At 34.5% G+C, this 23,645-nt stretch overlaps 1 protein-coding gene across 1 annotated transcript; it reads right to left on the reverse strand.

Annotated features, from left to right (window-relative positions):
* Positions 1 to 793: 793 nt before the first annotated feature.
* LOC110114987 (65-kDa microtubule-associated protein 3) lies at positions 794 to 7,880 on the reverse strand. Its single transcript, XM_020848064.2, has 13 exons — positions 7,810 to 7,880; positions 5,488 to 5,634; positions 5,059 to 5,265; positions 4,072 to 4,320; positions 3,796 to 4,005; positions 3,573 to 3,728; positions 2,812 to 2,971; positions 2,563 to 2,714; positions 2,386 to 2,473; positions 2,189 to 2,262; positions 1,886 to 1,960; positions 1,570 to 1,798; positions 794 to 1,487 (listed from the first exon to the last, which is right to left on the reverse strand). Exons 2-13 carry the CDS (start codon positions 5,557 to 5,559, stop codon positions 1,108 to 1,110), a joined length of 2,052 nt encoding a protein of 683 aa, XP_020703723.1. The 5' UTR covers positions 5,560 to 5,634; positions 7,810 to 7,880; the 3' UTR covers positions 794 to 1,107.
* Between the last annotated feature and the right edge of the window lie 15,765 nt (positions 7,881 to 23,645).

A 23,645-nucleotide genomic window follows, 5' to 3' on the forward strand; every position in this document is an offset into this window, starting at 1 on the left:
CTTGAATGATTTTGGAATTCAATGATCTTGGGCTCGTTGGATTTGTCTCGTCGAGTCGCTCGATTCGACTATAAGCTCGTCATATTTGGAAACCGTTTGCTAACTCAAACAGTGGTACGAATCTTCCAACAGCGCTTTGGGTCCTTGATTTGGGCTCATTTGGGCTCGGATTGAGTCGAATTTGGTGTCGTTGGATTTGTATTTCTGAGACGCTCAGTTTGACTGTAAGTTTGCTGAAATTGGAGTTCAGGTGATCCCGAATTTAATTTTTGAAGCTTTCGGCTTGATTTTGCCTCGAGATTCGTGTCCGATCAAGATAATTTTTTTAATGATATATCAGCTATTAATAAATAGCTCAATAATCATCAAATAAAACATTATCTTTTTTTTATTATTTGAAAAAGATAGAAATCTATTTTTGGCTAATAACTATTCAAAAGAGAGGAATGACACTTCTCTTTGCCTATCAAGTCCAGAAAATCAGACATTGGAGTTCCTCAAGCTATTAAATTCAAGAACATTGTGTCCAAGTAAACTCCTTAAATAGTTATATAAAGTTGGGAATGAATATTTTATTGAGATTTAGGCTTTATTTGGGACAATTTTTTTATTGCTTTGTAAAATTAATTTTAGTACAAAATTGAAAATTCTCTTAAAAGCAGGAAAAAAATAGTGGTCTAAAACTATCCCAAATAAAACCGTAGAAGAGACTTATGTCAAATCATTGATAATAAATAAATAAATTATTAACTTGTAAAACATATTAATAATTTTATAAAAACTTTGCTATAAATAACCGAGCAGAAAGCTCCCTACTATACGAGAAATTATTCTGTAAGGAGGCCGGACGCGAAACGCGGTCCAGAGACCAACCGGAATGCATCACCGAGCAGTACTGAGCTGCGATACAGAGCATAAAGATGATGTGATGCATGTTGATTGATCTCTAAGTGAGGTTCGACATCCACAGATAATAACTAATCCTGCTTTACAGCTAAAGCTTACAAAGTGTTAATAAGAGCTGCTGGAAGCACAAAGTGTACATCAATGCGTATTCTTCGAAGAAAGAGACAAAACTTGAGAAACTTAGAGTAGCAGAAAAAAAAATCAAGTAAAATGCAAGTCTTCCTGCTGTCTTCTGAGGTAAAATGCAAGTCTTCTTTCTTCGAAGGAATACTCCTCAATTGCTTTTGTAACGATATTTGCTTCTTCTTCATAAGCAACGGAACATGGAGCAGGAGTGTTGGCCATCTTCATTGGAGTCGACACTGTTCCTGGAGTCTTAGGTGTTGCAATGGGCGTCGCCTTCGGTGTCTTGTTTTGTTCCTCGGAAACTATGTTGTGGATTAGTTGAGTCGTCAATGGCAGATTGTTGGTTGGAGTCAGAGGGGCAAATGGCTTTCTATGATCAGATTGGAAAGCATTTGCATTTGTTGAATTGAAAGATAGTTTCTTTACTGGAATTCCAGCATCCAAATCTTTCTTGGCTACATGAATTCAGGTGTTGAGTGTGGTCAGTAGCCAAAGTTAATGTGAATTCAAGTTTTGAAGAAGTTCAAAGGAACAAACCAGGAGAAACAGAAGTGCACTCGTTTGCTCTCTTTGTTGTCTTAGTGCTGCATAGAAGATCTGGTTTTGTTGGCTGTAATGCAGCTGCCCCTAGAGATAACCTTCGGCTTGCACCGCCTGTAGAAGTTCTTGGCAATTTCTTAGCGCTTTGTGGCTTGGAAGGGCTTGGCTTGGATCCAAAAAGTGCCTCTTGTTGAACAATTAGTTGACTTTGCAGTTTCTTCTGATCCTAAAATGTTATGTTAGAGCGTTAGAGCTTGTTAATGGGCATGGCAATATGCACATATTGAATATCAAAGGCAACAAGTAGTATTACCCTTTGCCTCTTTTTTTCTAGCTCTTTCTCCTGGCGAACAAAAGCATATTCTTCTAGCATTGACAAAAGACGGACCTGTAGTAAGAGGAGATGAGATTTAGGGATGGAAACCAACAAGTATCTCATAGCTCTCTTTTCTCAGACAATATCAAATTTGTTGGTTAAGGCTTCATTTGGGATGGCTTTTTTACTGCTTCTCTAAACAGCTTTTTAGTACAAAAGTTAAAATTTTTGTACTAAAAAATTACTTTAAAAAGAAAAAAAATCGTCCCAAATGAAGCCTAAGTAGTAAGAATTGCTTACGCCATCATACGTAAACTCAGTTCCTCTTTCTTTCTCCCATGCTATGACTTTACAACATAAAGCCTCGACAATTCCTAAGAAGAATCATAAAAAATGATTTAGGACAAGTTGTGGAGATAGGCATAGAAACAAGCATCAAATAAAAGCATTAGTTGTTGAGATAGTTAAACTGAAATTAGACTAAAAGGAAAGCTAACCAGGAATCCTTTGAACTGTAGCTCGAGCTTTTTCAGCACGTTTTAGTACGAGATGGGCTCCCCTACCAGCACTGTAACGGTTTTCATCCTAAAAGCAAACAGAATTGATGTAGTTGAGCAGCTATACGAAGAAGAATTTCAAAATGGCTGTATAACTAGTCAACAAGAATGCCTCACCCTGTTATACTCCTCTAGCCAGGCCTCTTCTTCGCATGCAGCCATCCATTTCTCAACCCTTTCAAGGATTTCTTTCCTACCAAAAGCTTCCTCTTTTATGCCTGAAATCTGGGCCTCAATCTGCTCCAAGATTAGAGAGGGGTCAATAGCACCTACAAAATAAAATATCACAATCAAAAGTATTAAATTAAAAACAGGAAAATAGGGAAACCATGCAATTATCAGAACTTTAAATTGCCAAAAGTTTACCAGCTTCGATGGCTTCAATAGCAATTTCCAATTCACAGTTTCCTTGTGTAACCAAATGTGTGTTCTGGCGCATGACTTCTAGTTGGGCCGCCTTCTTTAGGACCAGCTCTTTCATCTTGCAACCTTTCAGTTTTTCAAGCCTCAAAACTTCTGCCTCCATCTGCGCATCATAAATTCCTAAAGTATAAGATCACTGTTTCCTAAAGGTTGGTAAACATAACAATGCAAATGAGGAAAATCTGTTAGACCGGTCCAGCCGGTTCACACGGGACCGGTCCGCGGAAACAGAGGCAGAAGTTTTTCCGCCTCTATATGCTGCTGAACATAACCACCGGACAAATAGAGCTGATTAGGAAGGATTTTTTGAGAGATTTGGGAGGAAAATTTGAATGTAGGGACTGTTTAGGGATTTTCTTTTGATTTGTATGCATTAAATAGTTTGTTTTCCTAGGGGGTTAGGGCATCTTGAATTTGGCTGAAATTTGAGATCTCTTAGATTTAGGTTTTTCTTTGGGCTCTAGCGGCGTCTAGAGATTTGGGAGAGATCGATCCTCCTCTCGAATAGAGGATCAATTGTATCTTGTTAGTTTCCGTTTCCCTTTTATCAAATAATACAAATTATCTACTGTTTTTGTGGTTTTGTGTGGATTTTGATAGAGACAGTTCGTGGTATTCCGAAGATTGATAGGAAATACTTGAGATCTTCAAGTGCTTCCTATCAAAATCATGTCTATTTTTATCTCCCATTGTAGTCAACTCACAAAATTTATAAAGTCGGCTGAAAGAGAGTTTGGCTCTGTAATCTCATGCTCTGAAGCAGCAACATTACTTGTTGCATTTTGAAACAGCTGCTGTTCTTCTATTGGTGTGTCCATCAGATTCCAAAGTTCCAGCAATGTAGTTGCAATATCTTGAAGCTGTCGAAGCTCAAACACTATCAGTATGGAAACACAAGTGGAATACTTGGCTAATAAAGTTACTTGCCTTGTTCATTCTTTGTACTTTAACGTCCCTCAGTTTATGTATGATAGATGCCAACCTTTCAATCACATCATTACTGACTATCTTTGACCCTTCAGCTTCACCCAAACTAGGGTGCACTTCAATCACTGTTCGCTTGAAATCTACCCCAAGAACTGTACATAATGCATTTAAAGTATTTAAATGTTCCAACACTTGCTTAAGCCGATCATCCTGTAGAAGAAGGCAATTAGAGAAGATCATATATTTAGAAAACAGAAGGCAATCAAAAGCCATTACCTTCTCCGTTTGTAGCGCCTCTAACTGTCTCTGAAATTCCTCGATCTTTCTTGTGGAAAGATCAGATTCATCTACAACAATCCTGGGCAGAGCTTGCCCATTAGGATGAATTTCACTTGAGATCTTCCTTATTTGTTCCATGATTTGAAGGAACTGTTTCAATCTAGCACTTTTCCTCTTTCTCATCTCTTCTAATTGAGGGTTGATAGCCATGAGCTCTTCTTTCAAACTTGTAGCATTTTGATTCGACTGCACAAAGTAATTTTAAGAACAAAACACACAAATAGATACTAGTCCTGATGAATAATAAATCTCAGCAACTTTGATTAAACACTTAGGAAGAAGATATGCTTCAGGTTATGGGATAATTTAGACTCTTTTGAGGGCTTATTGGTCTTGCAAATAAAAAACATGTTTACAAAACAATTCCATTTTCGTTTATTTGGGCGTGAAAATGAATAATCATATTTAAGAGATGTTGAAGGTGTTCGGCGAGAATAAAATTAATATTGATTTCTAAATTCATTGAACTAAATAATGGAATAAAATAAATTCATTATTTTCCAAAATCTGTTTTCAAACTTCAACCAACCAAATGGATCCTAAATACCTTCTTAGACTGAAGACTGTAAATGATATAGACATGTGGCTTCCGCCAATTACTCCAAAAGGATAGGGGAAATAAGAATTAAGGAACATTTAGGCTTCGTTTGGGATGGCTTTCTTACTACTTTCTGAAACAGCTTTTAAGTTTTTTTTTTAGTTTTTTTTTTTTTTTAAGAATTTTTTGTATTAAAAAGTTGCTTTTGAAAGCAGTAAGAAAGCCGTCCCAAACAAAGCCTTAATCTGATGGAAGCATTGTTGAAAAAGGGTAAGGAGAATGAGAATTAAGGGATATTTATTTTGATAGAAGTGTTGTTGTAACAGGAAAGATGCCAATCAAGCACTGAATTTAACATGATCCAATGGAAGTGAGCGAAGACAAACCTGCTTGAGGTGAACAGGTCGCTCACCCATAGCAGAACAGATTGCAGCTAGCTCCGCTTCCACATCAGCTATTGCTTGGCGCAAATAGGCCCTCGAACGGTTCGCTAAATCAACCTTTCTCCTGTATACCTCAAGGCACTCTTGTTCTAGCTCGAGAAGCATTTTGTCTCTTTCAGCATCCGATTCTCCAACCTCATTCCATATCATCTAAATAGAAGAAAAAAAAAAGTCAACATATTGTACACCCTTCAGAGCAATTTAACGTTTAACAAAATTAATAGTTAACCTGAAGTTCATATAGAATAAAAAGAGAGAAAGTTTTGAATAACAGTAAAAGTACTTATACATGGAAAATTATAAAGAAAAAAAAAACAAGAAATATTGTTATCTTCAATGCAAGCTTTAAATGACAGAAGTAAAAAAAATTACCTGAAGCTCATATAGAAGGGATTCACAGGTTGTTTCAATCTTTGAAAGCTGGTCACGAGGTGAAGGGCCCATTATGAGCTATATTTACACTCCACGTGGTCAAATTTAGAAAAGTTCGTGAAGGCAGGAAGATTGCACCTATAGTTTCTGCATCGCGTACAATAAATTGACAATAATAAGGTTGCTGAGTAGGATAAATTGGAACACTCCGACACATTGATAGAGACTCCCATAGATTTGTCAAAGAAAAATATCAAATGATGATACATATCCAAAACTTCATCCAATATCATGATGTGAGCCCTTAGATATGCTTTAATATGTGGTATGTAGGGATTGTGCATTTAATCCTCTGACCATGCGGCAAGGAAAAAATATGAATGTAAAGCAGCAAAAAAAAAGAAGGAAACTAAGCAGAACCATCAAAAACCTTTCCTTTTCGCTTACATTTTGGCCCATGAGAAGTCCATAATTTCAAGTAATCGAGCATATAAATATTCATTTATGTCAATTCGGGTGTTAAGAAAGGTAGAGGTAGATCTAAAAAAACTTGATTAGAAAATATTAGACATGATATTTCTTTATTAGATTTAAACGAGAATTTGACTTTTAATATGACACAATGGAGAAAAAGGATTCATGTAGCGGACCCCATGTAGTGGGACAAAGACTGATGTTGTTTTTGTTGTTGTCAATTCAGGTGTTGCTACCAAAGCTAAAGATATAAAGAAAATTTGGACAAATTATGCAAGATATACAATGTTTATACCAATAGCTTCACACAACACATTTTAAATGTGATCTTGGAACGACTGGTGTGTTGGCCTTGTAATAACTGCCCTAACCTCCAATAATGAGGTCGGTGATTTTAAACCTTCCATAAAAGCATTATTGGACATGTTTTTTTTTTTTTAATTTTAGTATAAACCTTGCAACAATAGATTAGAAATAGTAGAGATAAAAGTACTAGATGTATATGATGATGATAGCTAAAAATTATAAATTGTTCAATTTTAAATTTTATTTAAATCCTTTTATGCAAATATCCTCTTTGTTTATCCCACATTATGTTATTTAATAATAATAATAATAATAATAGTAATAAAAGCATGATACTTGCCAGAACTAACCATTCTACAGGTTTTGGAGGTTTTGTTTTGCCCTAAGCTGAATTTAGAATAGAAAGATCTAAACTTTAACACATGTCCAAGGACATTTTTATGGAAGGTTTAAAACCACCAACCTCTGTATTAGAGGTCAAGGCAATTACCACTAGGCCAACGCATTAGTACTTCCCAGATCACATTTAAAATGTGACATATGTGAAGCTATTCATAATAGACGAGAAATAATACACATAAAAATTATCAACTGTTCAATTTTAACTTCTATAGTTTAAATCATTTAAGCAATCCTCTTTATTTACCCTACATGATGTAATTTAATAATAATAATAATAATCATAATAGATAATGATAATAATAACAATAAAGCTTTTCAGATAGTAGTAAAAAAGAAGCTCTGAAAGTGCTAGTTGCAAAAAAATCATATAGTGCCTTAAACGTGGCTTAAAAGAAAAACTGCCTATCATTTTAAAAACAAAAATAACTGAGGTAAATGAGGCACAAATTCTGGTTAGCTAATGAAAGCTGATAATAAAAACACCCAAGTTCAACATCTATCAAAGATAAAGGATAAACGATATGTGCCCTTTTGGCGTAAAAAAAAAAGCCTCAACAGGTTTCATTTATGGTTCCAAATTTTGCATAACATGTAAAAAATCAAGGAGCTGAAACATCGCAAATGGATTCAACAGCTTATGCCTAAAGATAGCACTAAAATTTTGTTGTTTAGTTCATTTGCGCTTAGGTGCACATCAAGGTTTTCATTCAAATGCAGATGACACAAGTGTCAAAAATAGACATCTAAAGTTCATGAACCTGAGATCTTTCAAAAAGGACTAGAATCAATCAAATTTAAGGTCAGCAGAACAAAAACTCTGCTTATTTGGTTCCATTATCCAACGTCCAAATTACTTGAACTAAGAAAAACCTCTTTTTGCTCCATGGATTAAAAGTCGGTACTGTTTACTAAGATCAATCAGGTAAAATCCCCGTCAATAAATTCCAAATGGAAGGTAAAAGCAAAGAAAAAACTGAAGATGAGGGTGCAACCGATCTGGCATGTACAGAGAACCACTCGATTTATTAAAAAGGAAACCCTAGATAAATTCATTGTACAAGGAGAAAAGAAGCCCTAAGGGATCGTACATCGCCAAAGGAATTGTGCGATTTAGAGAGAAAGAAAATGTATTAGTCTTACCCGATTCGCAGAAGAGCAATAGTGCAGAGATCGAGTGCGAGATCACTTCGCGAGAGAGCTGGACAGTGAAGAGGCCATGTTTGAAATTTAAATAAATAAAGAGAGGGACAGAGAAAAGGGGCTTTTTAACATTGAAGCTTCAATAAATCTGATCCGTTTATTTCGGGGAAAAAAAAAAGATCTGTTACTGATCTTTCGATCAGCTTGGAAATAACATCCATAAGGCCTGTATTTTGAAATGGACGGACGGGATTAGATGACCGTTAGAGAAGTTAAACTGCTGATGAAATATAATTTTTTTGCACGGCCCGAGGTTATTGAGAAATTATTAGGTGCAAAGTTTGGATGTTAGCTTTATATTCAGACTCCAATTAAATGAAGACACATAGCTTTTACGTGACCCGACAACCCAACTCATTTGTACACACTGTGTATAACTTGTATACAATGTGTGTAACTAGTATAAAGTGTGTGTACAAGAAGAATTTATACACATTTTGGGCCCGGCCGGGTTGTCGGGTCACACTAGAAAAAAATACATGTCTTCATTTAATTGGAAGTCCGGACATAGAGCTACGTTCAAACTCCGCACGTAATAATTTCTCCCTTATGAGAGAAGTCAACCGCTTTATTTGTCATTATTGTGGTTAAACCTAGCTTTTGGAGATTGATAAATATAAAAAAAAAATTAAAGAAATCCCTTATGCAATTAATCTAACCTTGAAATTACTTATAAATCTAAAATATAATTGGGGATGAGAAAAAGATTTGATTTTTATGTCGCCATCAAAGATATAAAATTTTGTATTTATGATAACATTATGATTCATCCATACAAAAATGAATTTTTCATGGACAATATTGAAGTTATGATCATAAAGAAATACTGAATAATCAAACAATAATACAGAAGAACTACATTAGGACGTACTCAGCTCTAGTCATGAATGCAATAGGAGTACTAACATTAAAAAAGGAATGGAATTTGAATGCTTGGATGTATAAGAGCTTCTTAAAGGAAAAATTATTCTGTGCGGACACCGAACGGTCCAGAGGCGAATCAAAATGCATCATGTCACCCGATATTTAGCGGTACACATCAAAAAAAGACGTCGTGCTTTCTCATTCGTCTCTGGACGCTGATCGATGACCGCACAGAATAATTTTGCCTTGTTAAGAGCTTCATAACTGTCATTTATTTCTTATTTATGACAGTATTAAGTCATTCAGATCCATAAAAAGAATTAGATTGATCCTTAAGGACTATGATTTCTGAGTTAGATTTAAGAGGAGATGGTATGAATAATTATTGATTTATTTATCAATGCAATTTTGTGATGGAGCAAACATGCTAGATTGGCATGTCCATAATTTACAGAATACTAAAAATCAATTTGGTTAAAATAATATGATAAATATTCTTCATTTGATTTTCATGTCATCTTTTACTTATGAATTATTCATTTAGACCATAGAAAAATAAGTTTAGAAGCGAAGTGGCTAAGATTTCGTTTGGGACTGTTTTCTTACTGTTTTTTAAAACAATTTTTAAGTACACAAATTTTTAATTTCTATACTAAAAAGTTGCTTTAAGAAACAGTAAGAAAACCGTCCCAAACAAAATGTAAGAATAACTTTTCACGGCCTCTCTTGATTGGCAAAGATATTTATGTGAAGTATATAATGTAGGGCAAAGATATTTTCATGGCATCGTTTACTTTTTACCTCCAAGTCTTAGACAAATGCTACATTTCTCATTTATTGTAGATGTTGATGGCAAAGAAGAATCTGAGGATATAATTGAATATAATTATTGTTCGTAGCATTAATAATTTAGATTTTGTTTGGGACGGTTTTTTTACTGCTTTTTATAAAATTTCATTTTAGAAAGCAATAAAAAAGCCGTCTCAAACAAAGCCTTAGTATTGTGTGTAAATATCTACTACATGGAAATGGAATTGATATTTGACAAAGATGTTATATACTTCATTGGCTTGGAAAAAAACTTATGTAGGTCATACATAGAAAAATAAATTGCTTAATCAAGTTATTTTACATATATTCATTGCAATATCTTAAATAATCTAAGTTCCATATAATTAATATTTTTTTAATTATTAGTTTATATATATGAGAAATAGTTATTTAATTTTGTGATGAAATTGTGACCAATTTGTGCAAAATTGATCATCCTTAAAATATTTGCAACAAACTTGTGACTATCTTAAGGCTAGCCTATATTTTTATGTTGGAATATGACTATGGCAAGTGGGTTGTTACACTTGTGATGGGACCACTTTGTCCAACATATATAAGATCGTAGGAAGTCCATCACTGTTTTGTAACTGATGTATTATGTCATATGTTGATATTTTAATCCTTTATAATAGACTTACATTCTATAATTTATAAAAAATTTAGGGGTGTATATATTTGACATGACCCGAAAATTTCGGGTTCGGGTCAACTGCTCCCGAATCAGGTCGAGTTCGGGTTAGGACTTTTGATATGTTTCAAAAATAGGTTCAGGTTGACCTGAAAATCTGAAAAAGACCCGGAATGACCGTCTGCCCGCTCTGCCCACGTAGCCTGCCTCGCTGTCCACGTCGCATCAGCCATCGAGCCGCTGCCACATTGCTTTCCCCGCTACCTAGTGTGTCGACTTTCGCGTAGCCTGCCCCACTGCCTCTTGTATGGCGTCTACCCAGTGACCGCGACCGCAATGCCGCTGCCCGCGATCCTGCTTCAGTTATCACGTCTATCGCCCGTCACCGATGTCGCACGTCTCCTTTACTGTGTTGCATCGCATGTCGCTGCTGCTACCGACGTTGGAGTTACATGATTTATTCCGCTACCGAACCCAAAGCAAAGTTACGGGATTTGACTTACAGGTCAGGTCGGTTTGACATAAATCTTAAGCGAGTCAGGTTTGGGTCTTAAAAACCTACCCGTTTGTAAAAACGGGTCACATGTCTAATTCAGGTTGACCCGTATAGTATCGGGCAGTTTCGGGTTTGACGGTTCGACCCGAACTCAACTCGTGACCCAAAATTGATACCCCTACAAAAATTTATGATAACATACTATTTTGTTGCATTAAAAATTTATTACAAGAATTTTTTTTTTTTTTTTATATTGGTTTGTTTGCGATGAAATGTTCATTGCAATCATATGCTTGTAATGGATTTTGATGTTTTGATATTTGTAATATCCATCATATGTAAATTATGGTCTTTCCCATTACAGTGGCAACTTTAGGTCCATCACAATCCTATTAAAAAATTAATAAATAGATATAACGTTCATAGATATTCTGCAAGGGTGCCTCCAAATCTTTCTTGAAGCCTTCCCTTAGGTTTTAAAAGGATTTTGGTGCTATCCTAAAAAATGAAGTAGAATTGAATACACATATAGATATGTGCATGTATGTGTGCGTGCGTGCATGTATGTGTGCGTGCGTGCATGTGTGTGTGTGAGAGAGAGAGAGATTTTTTACTAATAAATCAGATTTTAGGGTAATTGGAAAGTAAATTAGTTATTAAATAATATTTTGTGGTTGAAATGTGTAACTACTATCAAACAAACAAACTCAATCTTGGGTTTGATATTTGATAAATCAACACATGAAAGTGATAAAAAGAGATATTCGAGAATATTTAAATTCCTATTTAATTTAGATGAGTAAATTCATAGTATAAGGGAAGACTAGGGCTTCTCTTGGGGCAGCTTTCTTAATGCTTTATAAAATAGCTTTTTTTTTACAAAAAATTTAAGTTTAAGAAATTTTTACACTAAAAAGTTGATTTAGTCTCAAACAAATCCTAAGTCACCTTAGTTAAACAATTCCCTCAATATTATGTATCAGTCCTTATAATTTTGAATAAGTAAATTATAATTCATCTCATATAGTTTTTTCTATGTCATAATATAATCTTTCTTCTTATCTATTTTTAATTTTACTTTATTTTATTAGAATTAGGCTTTATTTGAGACGGCTTTCTTACTGCTTCTTAAAACAACTTTTTAGTATAAAAATTAAAAAAAAAATATATTCTAAAAAGTTGCTTAAAAACAACAAAAAAGCAGTCTCAAGCAAAACCTATATAGCTATGGGGAGCAATTATGAATACTTCATATCTCTAAAAATCATGCCTCTTAGGATTAAGTAGGGCCTATTTGCCACCATCTATGATAGTAACTTCAATATAATCTATCCCTAATAAATGCTCCATCCCCTTAAGATATAGACAAGGAGTATGAACTCGCCTCCATCTTCTCCACTGATAAATCTTCTTATCTAATTAAATTAAGTATTAAACCAAGTTGCTTTGTTCCTCTCAGCTCCTTTTCTTCAATTGTTCATATGAAAACATTTATGTATTTACCATTTGATCGTAACGAAGGAGAACCAATCCTCCATCGCCTTATTTTGTGAGAGATTATTAGGTGCAGTGCGGATGGGGAGAACCGTCCGCACAAGTCTTATTCCGCTCTAGGTACCGGCACTCGGTACTGCTGGGTACTGCTATGTACTCATGTTTGTGCGGACGGTGCACACTCCGCACCTAATAATTTTTCTTATTTTGGAGTCAACATAGTACTATTCTTAGATGTCTGCTCACTATCATTATTTTTATGCATTATTATTAAGGCTTGATTTGTGACATTTTTTTATTGCTTTTTAAAATAACTATTAAAAATGTTTAATTTAAAAAATTTTTGTATTAAAAATTTACTTAATGAAACAGTGAGAAAGTTGTGACAAAAGAAATCTAAGTTGTAGAGTCTAATATTTATCTTATAACGAAGCATTACTTAGATTTTGTTACAGTTGATACCATAATTCCTTTTTTTTTCTGTTGCTCGAGTAAGAGAGACTTTATATATCTCTGAGAAATTAGGGATGTAATTCTCCATAATAAAATATGCGACGATAGCAGTAAGGTTTAGCTATTAATTAGGTAAACATGTTTAAAGTTCTTTTATTTTTTTTGTGTTGATCTTCTTCCTTTACTTTTTATATTTTTTATCTACATTAGCAAAGGCTTTGTTAGGAGTGCAAAAGAGTTGAGTCGAGCTCTAGTCAAGTCTAACTCGAGCTCGATTTGCGAGTCAAATCCCAAGCTCGAACTCGAGTTGAGCTCAAAAGGCAAGCTCGAGCTCAGCTCATGCCACTGAAAACTAGCTCGCGACCCTTCCGCGGTCAGTCGGTTTGCCTTCTGTCTTCCATGGTTACTGAAATTGTTGAGCAAATCGCGACAGACAGGTTTTGGTCGATCAGATTCGTGAGCTGAGCCGACTCATTCTCTGACGAACTTCGCTCAGAGGACGTAGTATCGGTAGATTAGGTAGATGGCGGTTCAAGAAACTTATCAAATTTGTTTGCCTTGAATATCTTGATAATTTGAGCACGCCAGATGGAGTAGTTGTCTCCGGAAAGCTGAATCGATACAATCGATTTGAGATGAGCCACAACAAATTTCAGAGCAGGAGATAGAATCGCTTCGTTTGATCCATCATTTTCCAGGGAATCACGAGGATTGGAGGTGGCGGAGATCGACATTGCGATGAAGATCAGGATCTTTCGCCGTCTGATACCATGAAGAAACCTAGACTAGATTTCAAGAAGAAGCAGAGAGAGAGAAAGACAGAGAACAGAAATAATAAAATGCAAAGGTTAACTTTATTATCATCTGTAGTGAAGTATATATAGAGTAGTGTACAGTCACGTAATAGCATCCACATCATTATTTCCTGGTTTACAAATATGATTATTATTATGCACTAATAGTTAGCATGCACAAAAACATAGTGTGCTTCGCCTTATGTGGTTCCGCACACGCAAACATCTTCCTTGGATCACCCGCGCTTCACCTTCCGCATTTAATCAAGCTGCTCTACGAGAGATTGAGCCGAGCATCATCTGGATCAAACTCCAGCTTGATAATCCAACGAGCTCTAAATTTTGCTCGAGCTCGAAACTCGATAAGCTCGCCTCACGAGCTTGTTAACTAGCAAGCCGACTAAGCTCACTTAGACTCCTAGGCATATATGCGTGAACAATATAGTCGATGTAGTTATACTTTATAACCTTAAATTAAAGAATTGAATGTTGCAGTGATCAACTATAAAAATATAATTTTACAGCCTTTTTATTTAAAAAAAATTATGAATATTCATTAATGAAATTGGAAGGGAAGTTGTTTAATAAAATAATTTCAAAATTTCGCTCATCATTATATACTTATATTTTATTTTTTAAAAAATTAGGGCAAAATATTCGATGTTACTAGTAGGTGGAGGTGTGAGTGAGTCAAGTCTATTCGTGAGAAGGCTCGAGCTCGGTTCGATAAATAGCTCAAAGTCCGAGCTCGATGAGTTGATAAGCCATGCTTGATTCAGCTCTAATTCGACTTGTTAGCTCATGATCTAGCTTGTTTAAAAACTTAGCTATAAAATCCACTTAATACATATGAGTATTCAGGATTTTAAGTACAAAGTTATTGGAAATATTTATAAATTACATATCACTTTCTTATATTAAGTTGTTGCATGCTAGAATACACGCGGCGATAGAGTTAGAAAGTTTTTGTCTCAGTGTTGTATGGATATCCAGTACACAAACAAAAGAAGAAAGAACACCAGGATTTTTACGTGGAAAATCCCAGTATGAAAGAATTCCACTAGTGTTTGCTTGAAGTACAAGAAGCTGACTCGCCCTTAAAATTTAGGATGATTAGATTACAATGATTCACTCCTGGATTGAAATTCAGTTACAAACAAATTGTGTATTCGAGTTGGGCAGAATTCCAACGTCACTTGGAAGTCGGGCATAATTCTTGCGTCACATAGGCAGAATTTTAGCATCACTTGGAAGTCTGATGTAACTCAGGCGTCACTTGGGCAGAATTCCGGCGTCACTTGAACGTCGGGCGGAACTCCGGCGATGGTCCAGAAGGAGTTTCTTCCCTCTTCTTATCTTCTTCTTCCTTCTTCTTCTTGCTTGGGTCCCCTCTCAAGAGAAATGAGGGGGTATTTATAATTTTTTTAGGATGACATGACCCGTAAATAGGAGGATCAAGGGCAAATGTGAAGTGGTTCTGATGGACTCCCGATATTGAATCTCTTGATCGTGCACTATTCGTCAGACATTTGAAGGTCTTAATGATATTGAAATTCAGCAATCTTGGGCTCATTTGATTCGTCTAATCGAGCCGCTCGATTCAACTATAAGCATGTTATGTTTGGAAATCGTTTATTAATCCAAATTGTGGTTTGAACCTTCCAACAGTGCTTCGAGTCTTCGATCCAGACCCATTTGGGCTCAGATCAAGTTGAATTTTGTGTCGTTCTCAGTTTGACTGTAAGTTTGCTGAAATTAGAGTTCAGATGACCCCAGATTTAATTTCTGAAGCTTCCAACCTGATTTTTCCTTGAGATTCGTGCTTGATCAAGATAATTTTTTGATGATATATCATAACACATGAGCGATGCCCCATCAACTGAGAAATTATTACATGTATATACTCAGCAAATCAACAAATATTTAGTAAATATTCAATAAATACTCAGCAAGTACTTACAAAATCCTTGAATATGCATAACAAATACTTAGCAAATATTCAATAAATCTGAATTATTCTCCAATCCGATCTTCACATGCAATAATTTCTCCCTTAGACCATATCTCGCATCTCAAAACAAACGTAAACTTAAGAAAAACTTCAATAAAGAAAGGCCACCCCTCCTAAGAAAGCTTTGAAAAATTGCTTTCTAATTAATTATATTCATGTCAATTCCAAGTTTTCCACCGCTTCTCTCACTTATGTGATTAAAAAAAAAAAAAAAAAACACGTCTTCGATCTCCGGGGCGAAAAAACCGTCTTTCATCTCCGGGGCGAAGTCTTCCAAGAAAAATATTAACATCAAGATGTCGTGATCGAATTTTTTGTTAGGATGGGCTAAATAAATTTTGAATGTATATTGAGATTAGTGTTATTTAAATATAATATTGAATGATTGAATTAATCTTAATATAAAGAAAAAATCGTTAATCTCATGGGTTCTGATGCTAATCACGTCAGGACATCCTGATATAATTTGTATTCTCTTTAAAATATGTTTATTAAATTAAAAATATTATTTATTATCAATTTTTTTTTTTGGTACAAAGCATGTTCTATATGAATTATTCTGAGATATATTGAGCTTCATGAGGAACTTTTATTTGGTCCGGTGACCAGACATAGTTCTACGTTCGGACGCTAGTAAAATGATGCCACATTCCCTTATTCTTTACAGTGCGGCCCGACGACCCGACTCGGACCGGTCACGGGATTGCTATGTATTGGCTGATTTGTGCAGGCCGGGGTATTGCTAGGTATTACTCGGCAATAAAGAGAAATACCATTATGTGAAGACGAATACCGAGCAATACCTCGGTTTTGCTAGGTATTGCTCGGTATTGGTCTTGACAGACCGATATTTCTCGTTCTTGCCAAGCAATACCGAACAATACCTAGCAATACCTAGAAATACGCGAACATAGCAATATCGGGTTCCAGTTTGGGTCGGGTTGTTGGGCCGTGTGGTAAAGAGTAAGAGCACGTGGCAACATGTTATTGACATCCGAACGTAGAGCTACGTCAGGACACCTGACCTAATAATTGTTCCTTCATGAGGCACTTCAAGTTTGAATTTGTGCATAACTAATGACTACGCATTTATTTGCATTTGAGCTCAATTCAATTAGTTTGAGCCTACTCGACTTCTTCCAAAAGAGAATATAATTTTTTTTTTTTTTTTTTAAAAAGTTCATTGATGAAAATAATAGGTTTTTGTTTCATTTAGGATATAAGAGAGGTTATTCAATTTATAACTAAGATTAATTTCAATTAAATTCATTAATGATTTAAGGATTTAATCAAATATTTAGTAGTTATATGAGTTTAATATTTAAAGAATCATAACTAATTCTAGCCACTTAATTTGATTAGGAAAGGAGATGTTGTATGATGAATCCATAATTCCATGAGTTATTTCGGCTTTAAAGTAACGAAATTATTCCACGGGATCTAGTCAATTTTAATAGGCTAAGGTAAGACCAATATGACTTTAAGTGTGCCTTAAGCTTAGCTAGGATGGATAAGGGAGGTCTAGGGTATCTATTGAAAATGGATATGATATAATTAGTTTAAGTTGATTGGTCAAATTAAGTCCTACTAATCAATATAGGCTAATTAAGATAAAATCCACTAGGTCGATTAAATTGGATCTAAGTCAAGGTATGATGTCTAACTTGAATCCAAATAGGATGGAGGGTTAACTTTGATTAATTAGGTCAATTTGGGTCAATTAGGTTCTAGATCCGTAAATATAAATTTAGTTAGGACCCATAAAGGGTGGTCTAAGGAGTGCAATAGAGGTCAAGGATGAATTTATTTAAGTTTAGATTAACTTAAGCTTGGTTAGAGTCCAAGTTAGATCAAATGATTAGAGTATGATTGAGTGAATTCAATCTATTTGATGTATGTTCATATGGGGTTGAAATAATCTAGAATATTCCATACGAAGGGATTGGTTATTTGGGTTCCTTAGGTTTAAATTTATGTAGGGTTGACCATATGAAGGGAAGGACTATCTAAAATACATAGGGCCAAAGAGTATAAGGAGTTTCTAGTCTCGTTTAATATAATGACAAAGTAGTATTAGGTCAAAATAGGTAGGCTTTGGATCATAATGTGTTTTTGGATTAAATAAGCCATCTAAGATCTTTCAAAAGACAATCTATTCTTTTTTAATTAACTAAACAAAAATTCATTAAAAATAAATGACACACCATAAGACCATGTCAGGGCCACTTCAAGGGGTTATAATCAGGAAAGAACAAAAATCAACATGTTAAGAGTAATCTGAGGGAAACACGGCCAAATCAGAAGCAAATCAAAATCAAAACTGAATAAAAAAAAGACTCAGACCGACACCTAGTTGCCAAGGAGAGGCCATCCAGAGAGGATCAAAAAATCTGCCAGAAAATTAAGCCAACAAGTAACAAATACACCGGACCACCAATGTTGCCCAAACCCTGGCCATCAAAGGTGCATGCAGTAAGACTGCTTCCTCATAGTCCATATTCAAAACAACCACGACAGCCAAAGCTGAAAAAAGCCAAAAATCACAACCACGAAATTAGCCACAGTGAAAATCATTTTTTCTTAGATTTTCTTTTACGGTGCCTAACATAAGTATCTAGCGATCCAGTTTCCAAATTATTTTCAAAAGTATCCTCCCCCAACAGACGACAAGTCATCATGAAGCCAATTACATTACCAACGAACAGTGTCCATAGCAAGGTGGGCTAGCATATTAGCAATTGAAATAATAGAAATAGACACATCCACCAGAGACACCACACCAGCCTCCCCTAAATCAATTGAGGACTCATCATCACCATCATCTAAAGAAACATAGTTAGTATTAGAGAGCTCCACACCATTAGTATGAGTAGGACACACTCTAAAATTAACACAACAATTATTATCAAACAAAGCCGCACTGACAGGAGCCACAAATGGAGAACCCTCACCCTCATCGACACCACAAACAACATTAAGAACTGGTGAACCACCCAAATAAGTCGCAGCAAAAGAAACAGGAACAACATGAGAATGAATAGAGCTAAACTGAATGGAAACAATCGTGCCATCTAAATTAGGAATTAAACCAACTCCAACATCAGCAATAATGTTACCACCCAGAGAAATAATAGACAAAGAAATAGGAGACAGCCACACAAATCTCATGGTTACCGACATGACTCACAGGCGGTAAAACAACAAGAGATAAAACAACTACATTGGCATTAGGATCGATAGGAATATCATCACCTAAATCTCTAACATCCTCTGGAATGACCAAATCATTAGTAACCCAAAAAATCAAGTTTAGATAAAGAAGGGACAGCAACCATGCTAGCATCAAGAGGAGGCCGACAATCACCAAATGAATGTCCAAGATGCTTGCATTTGGCACAAAAGGGAGGAAAATCCTCCATAGTGACTTGTTGAAAATAACCTAGTTTCTCTGGACCAATCCAAAATTTGTCTAAAAATTTCTATGTAATATTACTTTCCACCAGCACACGAGCAACTAACGGGAGCGACCCCAAAGCAGTGGCATTATCTACCTTCAGCGGATTACCAAAGAGAATCCCCAAACCATGCAAGATACGGGGTGAGAAAAAATGGGGACGTGGATTAGGGAAAGAAATATAGATCAGAACAATGAGAGACTCATCCTCAATGTCATTAGAAGGAGACCATTTAGACACCTTCATGAAGCAATTGAAAACCAGATAAGACCTATGACAAAAAATCTACTATTATCAAGATCATTCTCCAGCTTAATGAGGAAATGAGATTTATCCAACAAGGTAACAGAGAACACACCATTTAACCAAAGGTTGAAAAAAAAATCGAATTGAAGCGAGAGGAGGCCACCGTAAGGGGAAGAAACCAACAAGTGAAAATTTAAAGGGTTTGGCAAGAGCAAAAAATTCCTCTTCTTAAACCAAAAGAGAAGGAACGCCGTGAAAAGAAGTCCATTTAAGGTTTGAAAATTTAGCAGGAGAAGACCCCGCTAAGGCTTCCAAAAATGAGCGGGACCGAGCCAATCCATCCAGGAAATCAGGATTGGCAAGCCGACATACCACCATATCAACAAAAGACAAACACAAGTAAAAAAATACGAAAGGGGAGAAGAACTATTTAAGTTAAGCTTAATTGATTAACTAGGTTATGCTAAATCTCAATTGAATTAAAGTTGATTAAATGGGTCCTATGGAAAAACTTAGATACACTAAACCAAGCTACTCAACTAGGTTAGTCGAATAGAATATCCAGGGTTTATTTAGGTTGGAACATGGATAAATTAAGGGATTAGTGGATTAGTCTTTATGATCAACTCGATAGTAAGGTTAAGGGGATCATTTTGAGTTAACCTAAGTCAAGTCATGGTTAAGTGAATGAAAGGTTATTATTGAGTCAATTAGGGGAAATTAAATCCATTAGGAGGTAAAATTAATGTGTGGGCTAATAAAATAGTACTAGGATAATTCCTAGGTCATTAAATAAGATGAGCTAAGTAGAATGAGCCATTAGATCACTTAGGATATGTTGGGCTAATTTAGAGGCCCCCTTATGGCTAATCATAATGCACTCATGGTATACCATAGTGTATGGGGTTGTGTCTCAAATTAATAAGAATTACATGTTAAGATTAGCCATATTACCTCTAGGAGCATTCTTGGGTAGGATAAAAATGTAGGTTAATGATAGTAGATACCTAAACTCAACTTGTGCAAGAAAAAAGATCAATAAATGAGCCTCAAACATATATAGTGGACATCTAAAACTATATTGAATGTGTTGGCATTGACCAAATTGATTCAACAACAATATAAAAGGAATGCCATAAATGAAATTAGATTTTATAAATATGATGGAGAGTATGTAACACACTAAGATCTAAAAGAGAAATTGGGCCTACTTTCCTATAGACTTATGAATTTTAAACTCAACTTTTCATTCTTACCAGATCCATCCATTCACCAAACAAAATAAGCATGCAAATAATCATCTAGAATACGTTTATATGGTACTTCTTCCAAAATATATAAATAAAAAAAGATAAGAATACAAATATTTCCACAAAAGATTTAAATATATTTTGAACTACAAAATCATATATACCTTACAAAAATCAAGTTTATTGCTCTCTATCGTACTCAGTCTACTCAATTTTCCACATCCTCAGCCCAAACCTTGATTACACATTCTAAACCTCACAATTTCACTTAACATTGAACATAAAATGAGTATTTAACTTTATTAACATTAGTTACCTGAGTTTCTAAAAATAGATATTACATCCTCCCCTTCTAATAGAAAATGTATTCTCTGACATTCAAATCATAATAGATCTAGTTGACAAAGCTTTGTTTTCTTTTATTTGAATTCTTCAATCGACCTATTATCGGCCTCCTTAAATGTCTAGAATTTGGACTTATTTTATAGAATTTTAGATGAAATATTATAAACTTAATTTATCTGGTGCGAATTTTGGGCCTGTTCTGTGTATTTGGCTTTGGCTGATGGTTTTGGTGAGCAGTCTTCTTCATCTGATTCAACCCTGTGTGAATTGTCTGGTTGTGCTATACCTTCCCATATTCGGGATGATGCCTCTTTTGTTAAGTTGGTGTTAGCTAACCAGGTTCATGCTCAAACTAAGTTGGTTTCTTCTAAAAGCTCAAAGGACAATATTGATGTTGTGAATGTCCCGATATCAGTTTTATCAGATGTTGAAACGAAAGAGCATATGACGATGTCTAGGAATAAATCAGTTTTGGCTCAATCTGATTGGTTAATTTTAGAGGATTCATTTTCTTCTAGTGGGGAAAAATCTGATTTTCATGATTGTGAGAAGGATAGCTCTATTATTCGTAATGCTATTAATGCGAGTGATTATAAGATTAGAAGGAAAGGCAATAAGAAGTAGGATTGTGATTTGGCTTGTGCTTTTTCGTGGACAGATTTTGATGGTTTGCTGGACAATGATGAGGAGGCCCCTGCTCCCCCTATTTGGCTGAGCTGGTTGGCAACCTGGGTGTCTCGGCGTTGACTTTTGGATCATTTTTTAATCACCTACGGATGGTCCGTGCTTGGTTGTTAGGCTGGTGTTGGGGGCCTCCACTCCTGAGTCCCTCTTTGCTGGTTTCTCTTTTTATTTTGGCTTTTTGGGTTTCACTTCTATGTATCCTACATTATTAGGTTTAGCTCTTGTATCACTATTGCTTTTTATTAATAAAATGTTTTTGTTTAAAAAAAATTATAATAACTTGAATAAACAATAGAACACTCTATTGGATGATTTGTGTTTATCCTCCTTCATTTAATACTATTTAGAAGTCTTATTTTTTTATGATATTATAATTGAACATTTTTTATTAGTCGAATTTGATATATATATATTAATAAAAAAAAATTAGATTATTTGATTGAACTGCTACTCCCTAAAAAAATAGCTGCCAAAATATATATATATTAGCATTGCTCCTACTCCTTTCCTTTTTGTGAATTTTAAGAGAGTAAATTCAAATGATCAACTGCTAGATAGCTACCCTTAACTAAAACTCCTAATTATTGTTCATTCCCACGGATTAAATTTGGAATCTCATCAATTATAAGCACAATCTTATAACAATTGTTTAATAGAATTAAAGTATTATTATCATAATATAAATTTCATCAATAATGTAACTCATATTGATATGTTAGTCAAGAGCTTTGACTATCAATCAACAGGTCTTGAATTTGCGCCTTATGTATGTGATGCGTGTATGAATTTGACTTAAGTAGCCTAAATATGCCAAAAAAAATTCATCGATAAATTATTAGAGATTTTAAATTCGAGTATTTTGATTAATCACATTATATTTTAATTATTAATTAATATTAGAATTTGTTAACCCCGCAATTCTTGTGCTTTTAACAAATTCAAAAATGACAAAATCAGAAAAAAAAAATTTATCAGAATTTAATAATCATCAAATCAAACAATTTTCACATTTTTAATATTCTCAAAATTGACGAAATCAGAACTTCCAGATTTTATTAATTTATATTAGCATTAAATATTATTCTAGAAGAAAGGTCGCCGGCTTACCCCTTTTGAAACGGACAAAAGGCTGAGAAATTACGCTTAAAATTGATTTCTTCCCATCAATTATGAGTGTTCTCTTACATTCAGTGCATCCCCAACCCAAATTCAAATACTTGAATGACGTTGCTCGTGAGATCCAATAGAACGTAAAACTCATGCCATTTGATTGCAGATGAACAGTGGAACGTCAATATTGACGTTGCACTGTTCATCTTCACTATTTTTCTGTCTCTACCGAATTTGTCAAAGAAACATGCGAAAGAAGAGAAAGTTCGTTACCTTCACAAAATGGGGCAAAATAGAGTTCGATTGGAGATGAATCGCGGCATTTTTTAGTTTCATGGCATTTTAGAGTGAAAAATAAGATTTTTCGTTGGAGATGGTCTCAGCGACTTTTGCAATAAAAAAGAAATTTGTTTAGTTCAAAAGCTGCTACGTACTGAGTATTTATAAATACTCAACAAATATCTAATAAATTAGTATTTACTTATAAAATCCTCAACAGATACTCATAACTAATATTTACAAAAGTATTTATAAATATACAACAAATCTGAATGATTCTCCTCATCCGGCTTTACTGAATGATTTTTCTAATGCACTGCAAAACTACATCACAGAAAATAAAATTTTAGAACTATTATAAAAATATACTTTTTAACACACAATTTTTTGAAAGTATTATTAAAATAATAAAAATAAAAATTACTATGATCTTTAAAATAAAAAATTAAACAATATGTGCCTCCATAAGCCGGACGCTTTCAAGTATGAATCATTAAATAATATACATTTTTTAAGAAAATATTTAGATGAATTAAGATAAACTCATATATTCATCCCCGGGCTGCGTGTCGGAATATTATACCCTTATTCTTCGCCGCTTGGACCAGCTTATCTATGTTGTCTCATCTTAGAGAGTTTTAAAAGGAAATAAAACTCTAAGAGATGTTAATTAAATTTTACATAATTCATAGTTGAATTTGATTTAAATTAATTAAAGATAACTCAGATTTCATATATATTAGAAATTAGAAAATTTTAAAATTAATTTTGAATTTGAATTTATTTGAAATTGATACCCAATGAACTTATAAGAGAAAAAATAAAAGCCACCG

This window comes from Dendrobium catenatum, unplaced genomic scaffold, assembly GCF_001605985.2.
Source record: "Dendrobium catenatum unplaced genomic scaffold, ASM160598v2 fragScaff_scaffold_542, whole genome shotgun sequence".
NCBI lineage: Eukaryota > Viridiplantae > Streptophyta > Magnoliopsida > Asparagales > Orchidaceae > Dendrobium > Dendrobium catenatum.

Excerpts from the sequence above, each read along its gene's own strand:
- LOC110114987 (XM_020848064.2), bottom strand. The coding sequence starts at position 5,559 with ATGGGCCCTTCACCTCGTGACCAGCTTTCAAAGATTGAAACAACCTGT. Across the intron at positions 5,266-5,487 it reads CCCTTCTATATGAGCTTCAG|ATGATATGGAATGAGGTTGG; the intron begins GTAATTTTTTTT and ends TCTTCTATTTAG. Across the intron at positions 1,488-1,569 it reads GTGCACTTCTGTTTCTCCTG|CCAAGAAAGATTTGGATGCT; the intron begins GTTTGTTCCTTT and ends GAATTCATGTAG.